At 38.7% G+C, this 18,419-nt stretch overlaps 3 protein-coding genes across 9 annotated transcripts in view; 2 read left to right on the top strand and 1 right to left on the bottom strand.

Annotated features, from left to right (window-relative positions):
* The window catches only part of CLTC (clathrin heavy chain), a 63,374-nt gene extending 60,232 nt beyond the window's left edge, over positions 1-3,142 (top strand). Inside the window, exon 33 of one of the 2 annotated variants that reach the window (XM_027624918.2) lies at positions 2,063-3,142. In XM_027624918.2, the coding sequence (XP_027480719.1) occupies positions 2,063-2,187 (125 nt within the window). In that variant the 3' untranslated portion in view covers positions 2,188-3,142. The remainder of the gene's footprint in view (positions 1-2,062) is intronic. The other variant, XM_027624919.2, reaches the window with a different exon arrangement.
* Positions 3,143-7,775: 4,633 nt separating this feature from the next.
* On the bottom strand, positions 7,776-13,854 carry PTRH2 (peptidyl-tRNA hydrolase 2). Of its 3 annotated transcripts, none has more exons than XM_027624652.2 (3): positions 13,708-13,854; positions 13,403-13,587; positions 7,776-8,394 (listed from the first exon to the last, which is right to left on the bottom strand). In XM_027624652.2, exon 3 carries the CDS (start codon positions 8,392-8,394, stop codon positions 7,855-7,857), a length of 540 nt encoding a protein of 179 aa, XP_027480453.1. In that variant the 5' UTR covers positions 13,403-13,587; positions 13,708-13,854; the 3' UTR covers positions 7,776-7,854. The 3 variants fall into 3 exon arrangements, with proteins under 3 accessions (XP_027480453.1, XP_027480452.1, XP_027480454.1); XM_027624651.1 differs by having other exon boundaries at positions 13,403-13,606; positions 13,708-13,822; XM_027624653.1 differs by lacking the exon at positions 13,403-13,587 and having other exon boundaries at positions 13,708-13,845.
* A 133-nt stretch (positions 13,855-13,987) lies between these two features.
* VMP1 (vacuole membrane protein 1) overlaps positions 13,988-18,419 on the top strand; it is a 135,921-nt gene continuing 131,489 nt past the window's right edge. For 3 of the 4 annotated variants that reach the window (XM_027624650.2, XM_027624649.2, XM_027624645.2), the window contains exon 1: positions 13,988-14,104. The gene's annotated coding sequence lies outside the window, so the exon portion shown is untranslated. Of the gene's footprint in view, positions 14,109-18,419 lie in introns of all 4 variants that reach the window. The other variant, XM_027624646.2, reaches the window with a different exon arrangement.

Here is an 18,419-nt window from a genome sequence, read left to right as displayed (position 1 = left end):
ATCCTACCTCAAAACAGAAATATAGTAAGTTTCTAAAGTGCCAAAGGCTCACTGATTTAGGAATAATTCTACCATCTTTTTCTGAAAACAGTCTTAAAGCAGACATTGACATTATTCATTAAGGTCATCTTAAATGCAAAGACATCATAAAAAACAGTCACTTAAGATCATAACTTAAATTTTCCTATTGCCTGCTCACTGATTGATTCGTAAATTACTAAGAAAAAATATTAATGAATTTAGTTTTCAGAAGTGCAGAAGGTAAGAGAACATGCCAAGGCTGTCTTTAGTGTGCTTTTCATAAAGAGTACATTTTCTCTTTAAGTTCTAACCAGGGCAGAGAACTGGGTTATTTCCATTAGAGAACTTTCCAGAGAGAGAGGATCTTGCGACTCTCACTGAATATTGAAGGCAATTTAATTTCTTCTCTGAACTACTTCCCTTTTCCCTTTCACTTTTGGTGAACAGACTCATTTGAACAATGAATTAGAAGGATATAAATTATAGCACTATAGCCAGGTATTCTTTGGAGGAAAGCTTAAAATTGTGACCAGCTTGCTAAAGGAAATGGTAATATACAAATATATTATGACAGTTATCTCCTTTTTATTGTAGATAAAAAGGATTTGGGGAATTTAGAGGACTGTAGTTTTGATAAAGTTGGAGAAGATAAATGTAAAAGTAGATTAAAGATGATTAGATTAAAGCAGGTTAAAAGATTCGAGCAAGATGTTTGACATATTTGAGATAGGAAACACAGTAAGAACAATAATACTTTGGGGGCATCTACTGAATTTGGCTTGTGTTCAGAGTGTTTAAATGGAGAGTCTTTCTAGGAAGTTGAAAATTACAGTATCAGGGGTTAAAAGTTATTTTTACAAACTGTTTTCCATAAAGAATTTGCTCACAAACAACAATTTTGGTTCACAAAAAAGAAAGACATGAGGTCACTTGTCTGAGAGAAACCTTGCCCTAGGTTTACATTCATTCAGGGGATTAAGAATACTTCTTTTGTGGGGGAGTGGGTAGAGGTATTTTGTCGTTTTCTCCCTTTAAATAAGGCAGGTTTTCTATAGGTGGTTTTCTTTATGTGGTCAACCACTATTTAAAATACGTAAGAGTGTTGGGGCACCTGGCTGGCTTATTCAGTAGAGCCTGTGACTCTTGATCTCAGGGTTGTGAGTTCGAGCCCCACTGTTGGGGGTTAGAGTTTACTTAAAAATTTTTTTTAAAATGAAGTATGTAAGAGTGTTAACATAGTATTTGAAACAGGTTGTATACTCTAATGTATTCGTATCTAACGCATATTTAAATGTCTTGTTATTTTTGTTTTCTCTTAATTAGGACTAGATTCTTTGCTAGATATGCATTAGATTACCATTTCATTTCATTACTATTTAGGTGTGTTTAAATCAGTGGGTTTGTTTTTTTAAGATTATTTATTTATTTTAGAGAAAGGGAGAGATCTCGCATGCATGAGAGCAGGGGCAGGGGGAGAGGGAATCTTAAGCAGACTCCCCACTGAGTACAGAGCCCACCTTGGGGCTTGATTGCATGACCCTGCAATCTTGACCTGAGAGTCAAGAGTTAGATGCTAACCTATTGAGCCACCCAGGCACCCCTTTAAATCAGAAATTTAAATCTAACTTTAAAAGTTTCTCTGTGGGAAAAACACGTCCATTAAAAAATTAAGCTTTTCTGTGCTTATTATATTGTCACCAGATACTAATGTGCGAATACCATATAGTGATGAGCTTATTGGCAGCTGTCTTGCTCAGTCATGTCAGACATGCCTGTGAATATTGCTTTAAATGAAATGAAATAACATAGTTACTGTTATAGTTCTGTCCTCTGCCCTGAATTGTTGGCTTTTTAGGCAGAACCCTTCTTAGCGTGATTGTCATGCCAAAATTGTGATAGAAGAGCCACCACCAAACTCATTCTAAGTTGTGATTGTGTTGTTCGAGTGGGTGAGATTAGAGTGTCACAGTCCTACAATGCTAACAATTTCTCCCACCTCCTGCCCCCCCACCCTCTGTCCCTTCATGTTTTTCTTTTCTAGGTCAGCCCCAGTTGATGCTGACAGCAGGACCCAGTGTTGCAGTCCCTCCCCAGGCACCTTTTGGCTATGGTTATACTGCACCACCCTATGGGCAGCCGCAGCCTGGCTTTGGGTACAGCATGTGAGACAGAAAGCTGATCCTGTAGTCGCCTATTTTCGTACTGAAACGTCGTCTCTACCCGCTTCTCAGTTTATAACAGGAAAACAGGCACATGTTCTTATAATCTTTATTTCATGAAGGACTACTTTTTGTTTCTAACTATAAACTCGGATCACCTGTGTTAAAAGCTTATTTCACATTCCGCATCATTTTAGAATTTATTTTCAAAGGGGAATAGTTTCAATGTTTTATTCACTTGGGCTTTTTTTTCTTCCCCGTCATTCTTTGAAGAACTGCTTAATACTTAATCTGTTGTGAAGAACCTGATTTGCACTCTGTAGTGTTTAAAGAAAAAAAAACTCTAATATTGAATCTCTTAAATTTAGTGTATGTAAACAGCTTTCGATATGTATTGTCTAAATGCATTTAAATCTTTGACTTGAAAGCTACAGCAAAAATACTGGTATGTGACCATGTTAAGACTGTCAATGCCAACAAAGACAACACTAATCAGCATATCCTACATTGGATTGCAGTGCTCTCCAAATTATTTGAAAAATGCATTACAGACAACTTGCCTGACTTTTCAATGAGCATAAAAGGCCCTCTAACCTCTGCAGGTTTCCTCCTTACGCATATAGAAAATGCTAGTGTGTTTTTGCTCACTTCATATGTAACAGGTGCCCCTATGTTGTGCTGTATCCTGTGCTTTTTCTGTGGGACCATTCCATTCAGGAACAAAGCGCACCATGATTCCAATCTGTGTGTATTTACTAACCCTTCCCTGAGGTTTGTGTATGTTGGATATTGTGGTGTTTTAGATCACTGAGTGTACAGAAGAGAGAATTCAAACAAAATATTGCTGTTCTTCAGTTTTGTTTGTGGAATTTGAAATTACTCAAATTTAAAATAAATTACTGGACTGTGGAAATATGTAGAATGGAAGTTTTAATTAAATATCTCTCAAATCTAAACCAAAAGAACTATGGTTGTGATAGTTTCATATTGGACACTGAAGCGCAGTACAGTGAGGCAGGAACAGAGAAGCGGAATGAGGATTGGGACATGTGAAAACACAGCATTGCATCATGTGCATTACTGTAGTTAATAAGGTACATGCAGGGCGCCTGGGTGGCTCAGTTGGTTGAACGACTGCCTTCGGCTCAGGTCGTGATCCTGGAGTCCCGGGATCGAGTCCCACATCGGGCTCCCTGCTCAGCGGGGAGTCTGCTTCTCCCTCTGACCCTCTTCCCTCTCGTGCTCTCTGTCTCTCATTCTCTCTCTCTAATAAATAAATAAAATCTTTAAAAAAAAAAAAATAAGGTACATGCAGTAGTCTGAAGAAACAGCACTGTAGTGGGCTACATTTTGGCTATCTCCATCATTTTAACCAAGTGGTACCTTAGGTTTTTAAGCATTTCACTTAAATGTACAGATATGGATGTTATATTAACTTGAAATAAAAGTATATAAGCATGTAGTTAACGTACTGTCCCTTATCATGAATAGTAAGGGCCCCCACATTATGAGTACTTTAAGTAATTTTTTTTTTAACCAGTGTTTGAATTCAGCCCTTTTTATGGCTGAGAATATTACTTCAAGTTCATTTCATTGTTAATCCTCAATAGTTAGCCCCCTACCTAGCCTTATATTGCCCTGTAATTCTCTACGTAGGGCAAATGACCATAAGCTGCATGGAAGGCTTTTTTCTTTTTTTAAACTTAGAACCCCTGCCCTTCCCCACTTTTAATCATCCCATCCCTTATTTTCCTATCAAAAATTATAGTATTAGCTGGAAAATTCCTTTTTTGGTTTTTCATACAGAAAACATCTTTTTTGGTTTTTCATACTACAAACATCTGGCTGTACTTAAGTTTCTGCTGGATCTCTCCCCCACCCCCACCCCCACCCCCCCTCCTTCTTCATCATTATCAAAATCATGAGGGAGAATAGCAATGATCCCTGGGAGTTCATTCATATCAGAGTCAAGATTTGTTCTTCTGGACCTTTCCTGTACTTTGAATCAGCTGTCGGTTTGTTTTTGTTTTTGTTTTTCCAATGGAATAATTCATTTATTTTCCTTAAGTTAAATATTTAGTAAAGGTTTTCTTATAACTTTAAGAAATAAAAAGCCCTGTTTTAATGTGATACTATGTCCAATGATACAGTTTCCACATAAACCATCCATAATGGGCTATCGTAGAAAGAAACTGTGGTGTATGACATAGGTTCAAATCCTGAGCAAGCTGAACCTCTGAACATGTTCCCTCTTGTGTATGTTAACACGATGAGTACTTTCCAGAATTATTTTCAGGAGTATGTTTAAATCTCAATGCCTACCTACCTCAAGACTTGGCAGTAAAGTATTATACAGTAAGTGGTAGAACAAATTGATCATTTATTTTAAGGTGTCTTCCCAAACATTACTCTGAATAGGATGATGGTCTGGGAGAAGGAACTAAAAACAGGGCATTAAGAGTTTTTATAATTCTTTAAACTTAACTGAAATAGGGAAGAAGGGGGAGAGAAATATAATGGGAAACCTCTCAGGAGGTAAACATGTTTTCAGTGATCTTTGTACCATTGTACCACTGTTCCAAAAAATCCGATACTTGTTGATATTCAACATAGACATTGTACAACTTAGTACAATAGGAACACACTGACATGATCTCCAAGTAGGGCTGCTTGAATTTTCTGTAAATTTAGTCATGTGGACATTCTCACACTAGTGGTTCTCAAACTTTAAGATCCTTTTACACTCCTAAATTATTGAAGGTCCCAAAGAGCTTTAGTTTAAGTGGAATTGTAGGTGTTGCTATTTACTGTATTAGTATTTAAAACATTTTAAAAAATTCATTTAGGGGCGCCTGGATGGCTCAGTCATTAAGCGTCTGCCTTCAGGTCAGGTCATGATCCCACGGTCCTGGGATCGAGCCCCACATTGGGCTCCCTGCTCCATGGGAAGCTTGCTTCTCCCTCTCCCACTACCCCTGCTTGTGTTCCCTCTCTCACTGTGTCTCTCTCTGTCAAATAAAATCTTAAACTCATTAAATATAACTTAAACTCATTGCATGTTAAACAATTATGAATCAACCATATTTCTCAAAACAAGAGTGGTATTGCACTGTTTTTTGCAAGTCTCTTCAAAGTTCATCTTCACAGGACTGCTGGATTTTCATATTTGCTTCTATATTATATCAGTATATTCCATTTTTAAGTATGTGAAGAAAGTCTAGCCTCATGCAGATATGTAATTAGGAAAGGAAAGGAGTACCTTTTGAGATACTTGTGGTTAGTTGAAATGTGGAATCTGAAACCGTAACACTGAACTTTTTGTGATGTTTTATTAAAATCCATTAGTATCTTTGAATGGATCTTTTACCTATGCACGAAAAGAATGAACTCCCCGGGATCATTGCTATGGTTATATCATTGCATTGGTTATATGGAAAATACTGATTCACTAAGTTGTACAGGTCTTCTAAATATTGACAAATATCTTTAAAAAAAATATTTGAGGAACACTGGTATCATCAGAAAAGTCTTGGGAAAAAGTTTTGGGAAACTTGGGAGGAGAGGCAGAAGTTTTCCAGAATACTGTCAGTTGTTTTCCTTAAAATGATTGGGTCATTTAATTTACGAGGAAATATCTGCCAAACACCCAGGTCTGGATGGATAACTAGCTTGTCAGTTCTTTCAAGTAAAAATCTTCTCTGACAAAAGCTGCTAGTTCACCTCAGCTCACAATTCAGCCACACATTTTTTTCAAGACAACATTCATATTTCAGTGTGTACCAGAAGTGTTAATATTACAGAGAATATTAAGACAAATAGAAATAGTCAAAGGTCAAATTTAATATATTTATTTTTACTGCTTTATCAAGGACATTGAGTGAATCTTTTTTTTTTTTAACCCTGCGTATAGGGCTGTGAAGTACTACTTGTATAGGTAGGGTGCTCCTGTCTTGATTTGTGAAAGGTGCCAACAGCTTTACCCACCTTTGCAAATGTCAACACAGCAAAAAAAAATAGTAGTATGAAAATAGTTTTGACCCCATGGAACTATCTTAAGGACACTATGGGCTCTGCAGAATATACCCTGAGAACTGTAAGATTAAGCACCCTGTAAAATAAATACTAAGTACAGGTGAACTAGGAAATAAGCATAACGTATTTCCAGATTTACTAGGATTTGTGTACAATTCATCCTAGTAGATGTACCATGATTTCTTAAAATTACTTGAGTCAACCACAGCAGGCCATCCTGTTGGGAATGCACTGTCTTTGAACTTGGAGCCATCCGTCTCTGAGGCGAGCCTCAGAAATTACCTGAGCCAGAATTCATGCATTTACGATTGAGTTCTCCTCATCTCAGTTACATGCTGTTGCATCACTTTTGAATAAACATTCTATTTAGAAACAGTTGCTACTGTGGCATCATTCACAGATGGAATTTCTCCTATGCTGTCATGCCAGCATAAACTATAAAATTGACTAAATATTAGAAACTAAGACTGGCTGCAGTAATCTTCAGTGTTCTGCCCAGACTCCACTGACCTTAGAACTTGAAGTTGTGTTACCGTGCTGCTTATGTTGTAGTTAAATGCTAACTAATGCTAACTGTTGAAGTTAACCATGAAGAGTTGGAGCTACTTAACGTGCATCTGTTACCAAAATTCTCTTCTGGCATCATCAGTTCTTAGGGATATACTCAATTTAGAAGTACTGTCAGGATCCCCCTAAAAGGCTTTCCTTCGCGAAGCTATAGCTTTTGGGAACTGGGACCTCCTTCATATTCTGGGCAGCTGGTTTAACAGTAATTACTGGAATTATGTCATGATAGGCATATAAAGATCAAAAGGGAAATAAAGGTGCCCTTCAATAATTGGTTCCTTAACTTCTAGGTAAAGAAACAGTAGGATGTTGGGATGACACACTACATTAATTCCACAATTACTGTAAATTCTTCTGTGGGCCCAGTAATACCTTCAAAGTCCATACAGGTCACTTTACAAGTTTTTCAAGGCCTTTGCTATTAGGAAAGTTGGGGGAAGTAAAAGGAATTCTTACAGGCCATGATGTAGAAGCACTGCTGAGAACCTTTGGCCAGTGTGGGTCAGGGAACATGAAGTACTGCACAGGTGGATTATATCAACTGCTATAAAACTTCAATTTTGAGACAAAAAAAATCCAGGTTAGATTGTAAACCCATTGTGTGGGGTTACACCATGATCTGTTAATGTTAGCTATCAGTCATCCGAAAAGTGATGGCAGGAAAACTATAGTTTGCATCCAATGAGAATACCCTTGAACCCTGGTCCTTCAAGGCGGTACAGCAACACTGTCTTGGGGAAGAAGAGCTATTAACACATAGGGACCTGACCATGCACAGGAAATGCTCCCCCCTCCCCCTGCCCTTGTAACCCAATCTTGTGACCAGTTTCTTTATCATAAACATTTGTTTCAGCAGCTATCACTTGAACCATCAGGATCATTTAACCAACTTTTTTTTTTTTTTTTTTTAAGCCCAAGATAACTGTAACTGAGCCAAGTACATTATAGAAGAACGTGGAAACAGATTTTCATCTCAAAAATACTTAAGCTGGATGGGGGGAGAAATTCAGCTTTTATTGTTAGAATTTAACAGTTTCAAAGCACATCTTGGTGGGACCATCATACAAAATTCCACCTAGTAAAGTTTTAGGTGGCCAGTGACTTTGTCAATTAGATCTGCTGGTCCTGGCCCAATTCCCAGCACAGTTCTAGAACCTGGTGCAATCTGGGTACGCCCAGCATCTTGGATTAAACTTACAGTCAGTCCTAGCATTTTCGCACGGGTCAATAATTCAACCAGAGTTTCTTCATCAGGGGCTTTGACCACCACTTTGGGCTGGCCACAGTATTCCCATTGTTTGAGCAATTCAGGGTTTCTCCTTTGAATTTGCTTGTAGGCAGAAACAGCAGCATGAGAGCACTGGGCAGCCACTTTCCCTTTTCCCATCTTTAAGTCATTTCGAACCACAAGAACCATTTTGTACTCCCCACTCTCTCCTAAGATGCTTGCTTCACTTCCGGTCTCTGTGTCGGTCTCGCTCAGTGAGCTTTTGGGGATCATCCCAAAGCGTACACGGAGGCCCCAGCCCAGGCACATGCCACAAGCAACTCCAGCAGCCAAGCTAAGTGCACCAGGATGAGCCAAATATTCCATCACCAAGGATTTGGAGAGCATCTTAAAGGAAAGGAAAAAAGTTATCACTACATAGCAGTGAAAAGATACAGGCTTATCAGACAAGACACCTTGACAATATATATGAGCAGCAACATTTTAAAACTATATGAGGTCATCCAGAAAAAAAGCAAAATATATCTTGGATCTTAATGTACTGTTTTTTTTTTCCCCTGTGTATTCTAAAAGATTCAAGAATATAGGTAAAGCAGTTTAGGTCATTTTGAATCTCAACATAAGGATTATCTATCTTGTTCTTGGATACAATAAAGCTCTGTTGCTCAGTGTTCCCTAAGTCTTGTAAAGGAAGGAAATACTCCATTTCACCAAGTTGTCTAAAGGACCCAAGGAAACCAAGAATAATTCATCCCTTCTCTGGAATATAGTGCTCATTTAATTGTGTCTTCATAATCCAGTGGTTCTCAATGGGGATGGTACCAACTGCACAGAGAAGTTTCTGGCTATCACAACAATGGGCCTGGAGTGAGGTGCACTGCTGACGTTTACTAGACCTCAGCACGGAATGCTAAAAGTCTTACGAAGTGAAGATTTGCCCCACTGCAAATTATAGGTGAAAAATGATTAATATCTGAGACTAGAACCCAACTTCATTATACATATGGACACAAAGTATTTTTTGCATAGTTCTAATATACACTGAATTTACCAGAAGTATAACTATCATAAAACAAAGGAAGATCATCCTTTATCCTTTGTATTTTAGAAATTCCTGTTCCCTCAGCAAGGCTGTTTGATGGTGTTTGGGTCACCAATAAAACACCTGTATCAGTCTACATTTGAGGCTGTTGGACTCATAATGCTTCCATGTATAGGCACAAACTATCAGTTTCTTCTTCTAGTGGAAGAGTAAGCATTTATATACTGAAATACATGGGGCCACCATATTTGTAGTGATGACAAGTAATAACCTTGATTATGCATTGCATAATCTATATGCCACAGACGGCAGTCAAATTTCCTTTTCTCATTTATGTTAAAATTAGGACATTGTTTTTGAAATTATATGGTAGGCAGATTGTACAGTATTATCAAATATTTTAAATGAGGAGGGGGCGCCTGGCTGGCTCAGTCGGTGGAGCATGTGCCTCTTGATCTCAGGGTTGTGGGTTCAAGCTCCACACTGGGTGTAGCGATTATTTAAAAATAAAAACTTAAAATTTTAAAAAATAAATGAGGATAGCATAGGAGATGTTAAATTTTTTGAGATAGATCCACATACTACAAAATCCACCCATTTAAAGTGTATAATTTAGTACAATTTTTTAAAATATATCCACAAGGTTGTGCCAACCATCACAACTATCTAATCCCAGAACACATTCAGTGCCTCAGAAAGAAACCTCTATACCCATTAGCAGCCGCTTCCCGTTTTCTCCACCCCTGGCAATCACTAATCTACATTTTGCCTATTCTGGACATTCACAGAAGTCAAACCATACAACATGTAGCCTTTTGTTTCAAGCTTCTATCACTTAGCATATTTTCAAGGTTCATCCATGTAGAGGCATGTATCAGTACACTCCATTCCCATGTTCTTAATGCTGCTCTATTTTGCCTTTCCCAATAGTCTAGATGAGGTGATAGTCACTTAGACAAGAGAAGTGTCAATGAAAAAGGAAACAAGTGGCCAAGGCACGTCTGTATGATTTGGTGACTCACTGGAGGTCTGGTGATAAAAGAAAGGGAGAAGTTTAGAATGACCTGGATTTGAACAAATGGAGAACAGAGGTACTATTTACTGATGAAGAGAATTTTTGTGAAATAGCAGGTTTGAAAGTAAAAGATACTGAAATCATTTTAGGATATATTTCACTTGGTTTGACCAAAAGACATCCTGGTTAGAGATGTCCAGCAACAATAAAAAAGGATATACCACCTTAAAGGTCAGATGATAAGCCTAGGCCAGAAATACAAATTTAAGAAAACAACATATATCTGAAGTTACTGAAGTGATGAAAGTGGTGAGGCCACTGGGACAAGTATACAGAGTGAAGGAAGGGCTAAAACAGAATCCTAAAGAAATGAACATGGAGGGATCAAAAGAGAGTGACATAGAGTGGCCAGAAGGTAAAAGGGTCACACACGTTAAGTTGTCAGTACCTAGTTTCATTCCTTTCACTGGTGTGACATCTGGTGACAGGGCTGTATTGACACAGTACTTTATGGCTCTAGATGCTTTTGCATTCAGAAAAAAATATATCAAATTCTTACTAGAACCTACATTATCTCATAATGCATCTATCATTTACTACATGAGGTTTACATGTCAGCAGGACTTCTCTCTGATAATCTAACTAAACTCCAAAATGAACAAAAATTCAATTACATAAAAATTATATATATATATAACCTCCATGTCAACAATCAGAAGGATTTTCTCCACCAACTCCTAGGTTGTAAAGTAACGAAATATCCTATATACCAGATTCAGGTATTATCCCCGAGAAGGGAACTGCATATAGAGGACCTATTACGTGTTGCATAACTTACTAAACCCTTTACTTCCATTATGGCTGTTCGGAAGTAAGAAAAAAGACATAAGCCTCATATTAAAGACAAGAAAAATAAGGATCAGGGGCGCCTGGGTGTCTCAGTCAAGCATCTGCCTTGGGCTCAGGTCATGATCCCGGGGTCCTGGGATCGAGCCCCGCATCGGGCTCCCTGCTCGGCGGGAAGCCTGCTTCTCCCTCTTCCACTCCCCCTGCTTGTGTTCCCTCTCTCGCACTGTCTCTCTCTGTCAAATAAATAAATAAATCTAAAAAAAAAAAAAAGAAAAATAAGGATCCAACAGAGAAGCTGCTTATCTGCAGTAACATAACTAGCAAAAGTGGTATAAAAGATACTCATCTAGAGATCATGACAGAAAACTAATCATCTTCTTAACTTTATCTAAAAACATATATACCAGTAAGAGTCAGCAAAAACCAAAAGCAGAAAAAGTTCCAGAAATTAACAAGCTTACTGCTTCTGTACCATCTCATGACGTCTCTAACATGTTAATCCTAACATCTTTATTCTTTAGGATGTTCTAATCTCCTATCAGCCTGATCACATTATCATCTAACTCCTCCAAAAGGTGTTTCAGCCTGCCCCCGTACTTCCACTACAAACATACCAATAAACCCAGCGCTTGTGACTACAGTAAACCTAACTATTCTTAAACTCATGGATAATCCTGACAAATGATGGCACTGCTAAACAAACATGTCCTATAAAACCCTCCTCCTGGTGCATTCTAATTCCTCCACCAGACTAAGCCCCTTTCACCAATGCCCTTGATCCCATCCCCTCCTGAACCACACTCCACCCATTAATCCCACTCCACCGGCTGCACCTGGGCCTTTCCAACCTAAAAAAAAAAAAAAACTTTCCAAAATCCTCTTTGACCCTTAAACCACTGCCTGACTTTTCCTCTTCCCTTTACCTCTAAACTTCTTTAATTACCTGCCTCCCTTCCCCACTCAACTGAAATTGCTAAGGAATTAGACATTTGCTAATTGCCAAATAGAGTTGCCTCCTTTTAGGCCTCATCTTGAGCTTTCCCCACAACTCACTGATAATTTTTCTTTACACTTTCCTCCCTAAAATTTTTTAATCTGTCACCCTATCTTTCTGATAGGTTTTTTCCAGTCTCCTCTAGCTCTACGTCCTGTTCACCCCCGATGTACATAATTACTCCTGCTTAAACATTCGGATGCCCTTTCAGTCTATACCTACATTGTCCAATATAGTAGCCATCAGTCAAACAGTTATTTAACCTTAATTAAAACTAAATAAAAATTCAGTTCTTCAGTTGCACTAAGCCACATTTCAAGTGCTCAACAGCTCAACAACTTGAAAGTGGCTAGCGGCCACTCTATTAAGATCTAGAACACTTCCATCAAAGTTCTTTTGGACAGTGATGGTCTGTATACTCTCTTTCTATTCAATCGATATTTATGGAGGGCCTATTGTGTACCAGGCACTGTTCTGGATCCTAAAGATGGAGCACTGAACAAAACAAAGTCCCACTCTTAATAGAGCTAACATCTAGGAGAGAGAGACAATCTCATTTATTCTCAAACTGTCATATGCTGAGGACTCCTAAAGTCTCTCCTGGGCTCCAATCTTGAATTTCCAGCTTCTGCTAGAGTACTATGAAGTATTCTACTCTGTGTCCTAAACTGAACTCAGGATCTTCCTTTCCCTCTCAAACTTCTTTCTTCTGTATTCTTGATTTCTGAGTAACCCTGGACTTTTTCCCCTCTGTCCTACCACATATAGTTACCAAACCTTGTTGAATTTATCTGTGTTAAATCTATCTCCTTACCTTTACTACCAGTGCCCTAATGATCTCTTGGCCTCAAACCTCCAAAATTCACTTCTCCAACTGATCTTTCCACATTTGCTTCATGCATGTCCTAGTTCACTCTAGTCCTCTGGCATTAAAATTGTACTTCTAAAGCACAAATTTGATCCTGTAATTTCCCAGCTCAAAAACCACCAGATAAACGCCTAAAGAATAAAACAAATCCCTTAGCACGAATTCAAAGCACTACACAATTTGTTTACAACCTACTTTATCCTTCTAATATACTCTCCTGCTACATACTGTACTCTCCAGCCACACCAAATTACTAGGTCCCTTCAAGAAGCAATTTCTCCCCCAAAATTGTTTTCTTGTTTTTCTCCACTTAAATACACAAACACAAGTTTGAATCAGCCACGAAGGCGTGATTCAAATGACACCTTTCTCTAAAGTCTCTATCATCCCCCAATCAATCTTAATTATTTACAGAACTGCTGTAGCAATTACACATAACTACTGCACATCATACTCTCAGCGTCTAGTGCCGGGGGCGGGGGTATCACGTTAAAGGATTAAATATTTCTCTGAACATTTTGTCTGTGTTACACAGAGACACATTTTTCGGTCATATTCGTGGAAACTTTTCTTTCCTCGCAGGACTCAACAACTTCATACGCTGTGGGTATTCAGTAAGTACTCAACAGAATGTGAGGCCTGCGCGGTATCTTCTCATATTCGGAGAGCGCGCATCGATGCTGCCTGAATGGAGGCGTTGATGGGAACCAGAAATTCTGGGTCCTCTCCTTCCCAGGATCTTGGTCCCTTCTTCCAAAGGACGACTGGCAGAACAGGAACAGTGGCTCCAGCGTCCACTTGGGCGGAGCAGTCTATGGGGAAGATGAAAGGCTGGGGGAGGAGGTATGGAATGAAGTGGGACGAAACATTCTAAGTGGAGAGAGAATGGAGAATGACATCCCTCTCCTTAGCCCTGTGAAGGGCTGACTTACCCAGAGAACCTCCCCACCGCCTCACTCGGCGCCTCTGCGGTTTTTCTTTCGGGTAGGGAACACGCTTCTATCACGCGAGTTATCTCTTCCGGGACTCCTGGATAAGTTCCGGATCAAGATCCGCGAAGAGAACAGTCATTCTTCCTCTCGCCCCGCCCACAGGTCCCGAACCTAAACCCGAGCTGAAATCCGGCGACGATCCGCGGAGGTTGCAGAAATGAGAGGGGAACTTTTGTCTTTTGGAGGCGGTCCCCGGAGGGGTTGGGGGGGGGGGTGGGGAACGGACCGGAAGTGACGCGCGCAAGTTCCGGTTGACCAGACCGCAGCGGCGGGTGTGAGAGTCGGTCGCGAGCGGCTTGCAGGATCCTGAGATCCGGAGAAGCCGGGGTCAGAGCGGGTAGGTAAGCCAGCGCGTGGAATTGGGGACGGAAGCCTAAGACTATCCTCAGAGATTGGCTTCTTCCGGAGCTCTCCCACTTAGACCATGCAGATCTGGGGCACCGTGATTTCGATTTCAAGCAGTGTTTTAGGGCGCTGCTGACTCTGAGTGTCTCAGTCTGGCGGTAGCCAGGTTATCTGGGACACCTCCTCATGGTTGGCTACCAGTACAGTGAACCCATACACTGGGTTTCCTACCATTCGCTCTCATTGTCGCGGACTTGGAAGCTGTTCTAAGCTCTGTACAGTACCCATCTTTTCCTGCCTGGGTGCTTAGGACCTCAGAGTAAATGGAGATCCTCCCTGCTAATGACCAAGCTGTTTCTCAGGACCTGTCAATTTGACCTCCCCAACCACTGACACATGGTAATACATGATACTAAACGTATTCGCTGCTAAACAAAATTCAGGCATGTAAGTGCCATCTAAAGCGTTGGTGGCCAAGGGAATGGGGCCTTCGCTCCGTTGATCTTTTGCAAAGACCCTTCACGGATCTCCTACTACTTTATGAAGAGTAGGGTTCTCTACCTCTTCCAAATCCCTGACCGCCCCCGCTTGTTGCTATATTGCAGTGGAGGTATTTGCAATAAAACCTGGAGGTCTGCTTAACCTCTAAACTTCCAAGAAGCCTGTGGCCCTGTGTCACAGTAAGATTACTTAATGATCTCCAGTAGGTTTAAACTATTTTGTTTTTCTGCAAATCCATGCAAAAATCTCATATAGGTTCTGGCACTGTTTATCTATCATGGCAAGACGGCTCCTTTTCCTAACTTTAATGTCTTTCAATTCTCCTTTGGGGCTGATGGCAGAAATTTTGTAGACAGACTACACTGATTTTTTGGAGAAGTGTGTACAAGTGTTTCTGCTGTTGTAATGATATAGAATTTAGTGTTCTGACAGCTGTTTCCTATTAATTGTGTTATGAGCTGTGATTTTAGTTGTGTATTTTTAGCATAAATGATAGAAATTATTAGGCAACATTTTATGAATTCTAGAATGTGTTTTATTGACCTTTGGCAGAAGGATGGTGGTACCTAGATAAATGTGGCCAATTTGTATGGGTGTGAAATGACTCTGTAGTAGAAATCTTTTATATTTTACTGCTTTGCCTATATTATTTTAAAACACTAAAGCTTTTTTTCCCCTTTGAGGTATATATCCTACTTGATTAATACAGTTTAATTTCTGTGACTCACATTCCAGAATAAATATTGGTAGGTTACCTAACTTTGAGCTCGTCTGGATTGTGGTGATAAAATACTGCTTACTTATTTCATAGGATTGTCACAATGATTAAGTGAGTTAGTAAACGGGAAATCACTCTAGAAATGAAAATACGGTGATGTCAGTTTACTCTGAAAGCTGGAAATATATCAGTGCAGAATTCTGTTGCTTGTATCATTTCACAATTTGATGTTTTATATTAAGTGTGTTATTTATCTGAAAATAATCACACACTTTTCTGAGATGATCTTTGCCCTACCTTTGAACCCAACAAAAGCTACTTAGGAATAGTTTGATACTGTAACCCACTGAATTAGTCACTGTGGTTAATAAGTCGGTGACTGGAAAATGAGTATAGTTTTGCATTTGGGAGTTTAAATCTGATCTTTCTTGGTCATCATATATTGTCACTTAAGAATTTCCAAGTGCAGAGGAAGGTGAAGTTTTTGGTGCTTATATATGATTAACTAAAGGTTAAAAGTAGCCTTACTTTATTAAGTAAAAAAACTTTATCATTTTACCGAAACCCACTGAAAGCAATATTTAGAACTAAAAGCCACCTCTGTGAACATATCGTTATAGTCTTCCTCAGAAACAGTCAGTAATTGGCTTGCCTGAGGTCATGTGGTTTAGGTAGTGCCAGAACCTGAACTGGAAATGAGGTCCCAGGTGTTCTTTCTGTTCTGCTAAGGTTGTCTCCAGGCATGTTTTTATGGTTTGGTAATATTTCCTGGTTTGCATGAAAATATGTCTTTTATGTATTAAAGGGATTTATAGGTATATATTTTCCCCCCTTTTTAGCTGATTTATTGTAAATTCTAGAAAAACAAAAACACTGTACTTGGCAAGATTTGCAGTGGAATGGAATAAGGAAAGATAAAAGAAAATTCTGTTCTTCAGAACAGCTATTCTGAATTAAGGCTTCATTACTATCAGATATCAAGGTGTCTTCTTTCTGACAAGTGGAAAAGAGTATCTTTGTTACACATGTCTCTACTGAATGAATGTTGTTGGTAATAAGTAGGAGGAAACTATTAATTTCTTTGTTCTTGCTAAAAAAATTTCTCCAAACTGTTTATAATTTTAATATTCTGTTATATTATCTATTAATCTAGAGTCATTTCTCTATTTTATTCTGGGTAAATAGCCACTGTAGGAATAGTTAACTCTTTGTCTTGTTGAGAACCTTTTTGCTTCAACTGATTTCACAAAACCTGTTTAGTCTCTCCCCTTTTTTGGAGATCAGAGGGCTAGATACTTATTATCACTGCTCTTTTGCCTAGTGCTCTTTTTTGGTGTCTCTCTCTCTCTCTCTTTGGTATAAAAATAAACACCAGCTTAGAGAATCTTTACTAACCTCGGAAACAAATTGGATGAGTTAAGTGATAATTTGTTTGTTGTTGTATTAGTTAATAATCTGCCTTCACAGACTTGCAAACATTTTGAGGGGTAAACTTTTAAAGAGTTTATTGCTTCAAGAAACTGTTTGGGAAGCAGCTTTGTATAGGGTTTGCTAAACTGATATTATATATTATGTAAACCCTCTGTAAAGCTCATTTAAAAATATTATGCTCCTTGAAGGTTTTAGAAATTTGAACAGGAGATACTTTTCTGTGTCAGATAAGATTAAGGCATTTAAAGCTTAAGGCATTTTTAAATTAAGCAAGGGCAACCCACTGAGTAATCCTATCCCAGCTTAATGGTAATTGCTGAAGAGTTTGTCGGTATTCAAAGATACAGAGTCTTTTCAGTAGTTCATTGTGATGTTTTCTCTTGTTCTTGAAGTTCTTTAATAATAAGCTTGGTCTATAGATTTTTTTGGAAGGACTAGGTAGATAGTGTTAAGAGCCAGGGCTAATAAACTAGATTGCCTTGTTTCCAATTCCAGCTCTTAGTACTGTGCAACCCTTTGGCTAGTTACTTAACCTCTTGCCATCTCAATTCCCTCGTAGACAATGAAGTCAGTACCTTTACTGTTAGGGTTAAATGAATAGATTTAAGTAAAGCATTTAGAATGGCATATAGTTAACCATGACTGTTATCATTGTTACCATCCAGTAGCCTGCAGAGCAGTTGCTAAGAGAAAACTTTCCCAGTCCTCTTTGAAAGCATGTCTTTTCATTACTGCTTACTTGACCATTGTTTGCTTGGTATTTTTGTTTTGTTTTGTTTCAAGTTTTTAGTTAAATTCTAGTTAACTACAGGGTAATATTGGTTTCAGGAGTAGAATTTAGTGATTCATCACTTACATTTGGTGTTCATCACAAGTTCCCTCCTTAATGCCCATCACCCATTTAGCCCATCCCCCGCCCACCTCCCTCCATCAACCCTGTTTGTTCTCTAGAGTTGAGTCTCTTATATTTTGTTTCCCTCTCTTTTTTCCCCTTTCCTTTGTTCATCTGTTTTGTTTCTTAAACTCTACATATGAGTGAAATCATATGGTATTTGTCTTTCTCTGACTGACTTATTTCACTTAGCATAATACACTCTAGCTCCACCCATGTCGTTGCAAATGGCAAGATTTCATTCTTTTTGATGGCTGAGTAATATTCCGTGTGTGTGTGTGTGTGTGTGTGTGTGTGTGTGTGTGTGTGTGTGTACACACCACATCTTTATCCATCAGTTGATGAACATTTGGGCTGTTTCCATAATTTGGCTATTGTTGCTGCTATAAACATTAGGGTGCATGTTGTTTGCTCAGTATTAATGAAGGTTCAGTAAATAAATATGTATACATTTCATTGTGTGTATATTTTACAACATATGTGAGATTCTTTTTAAAAATGATGTATTTCTGTAGGCTCTTCTCTCAGCCTTTTGGTATTATTGTAAATAGTTTATTTGTGTAAGTCATAACAGAATTTGAGATTGAAATTTGAGAATTTGATGTTCAGTGGTATCTTCTAGCACTTTCTTTGCATGGGAAGATTATTCTGCAATGACATCTATTGCCATATCTGTTCATTCATCCAGTCAGTGAGCAAAAATCTTGTATCTTGGTCTTTTACCAGGTTTTGGGGAAAACAGTGGGAAGCAGAGACAAACATATT

This window comes from Zalophus californianus, chromosome 16 (assembly GCF_009762305.2).
Source record: "Zalophus californianus isolate mZalCal1 chromosome 16, mZalCal1.pri.v2, whole genome shotgun sequence".
Taxonomy (NCBI): Eukaryota; Metazoa; Chordata; class Mammalia; order Carnivora; family Otariidae; genus Zalophus; species Zalophus californianus.
This window is presented reverse-complemented; position numbering and strand designations above follow the sequence as displayed.

Coding starts and splice junctions, on each gene's coding strand:
- PTRH2 (XM_027624652.2), bottom strand. CDS start 8,394: ATGCTCTCCAAATCCTTGGTGATGGAATATTTGGCTCATCCTGGTGCA.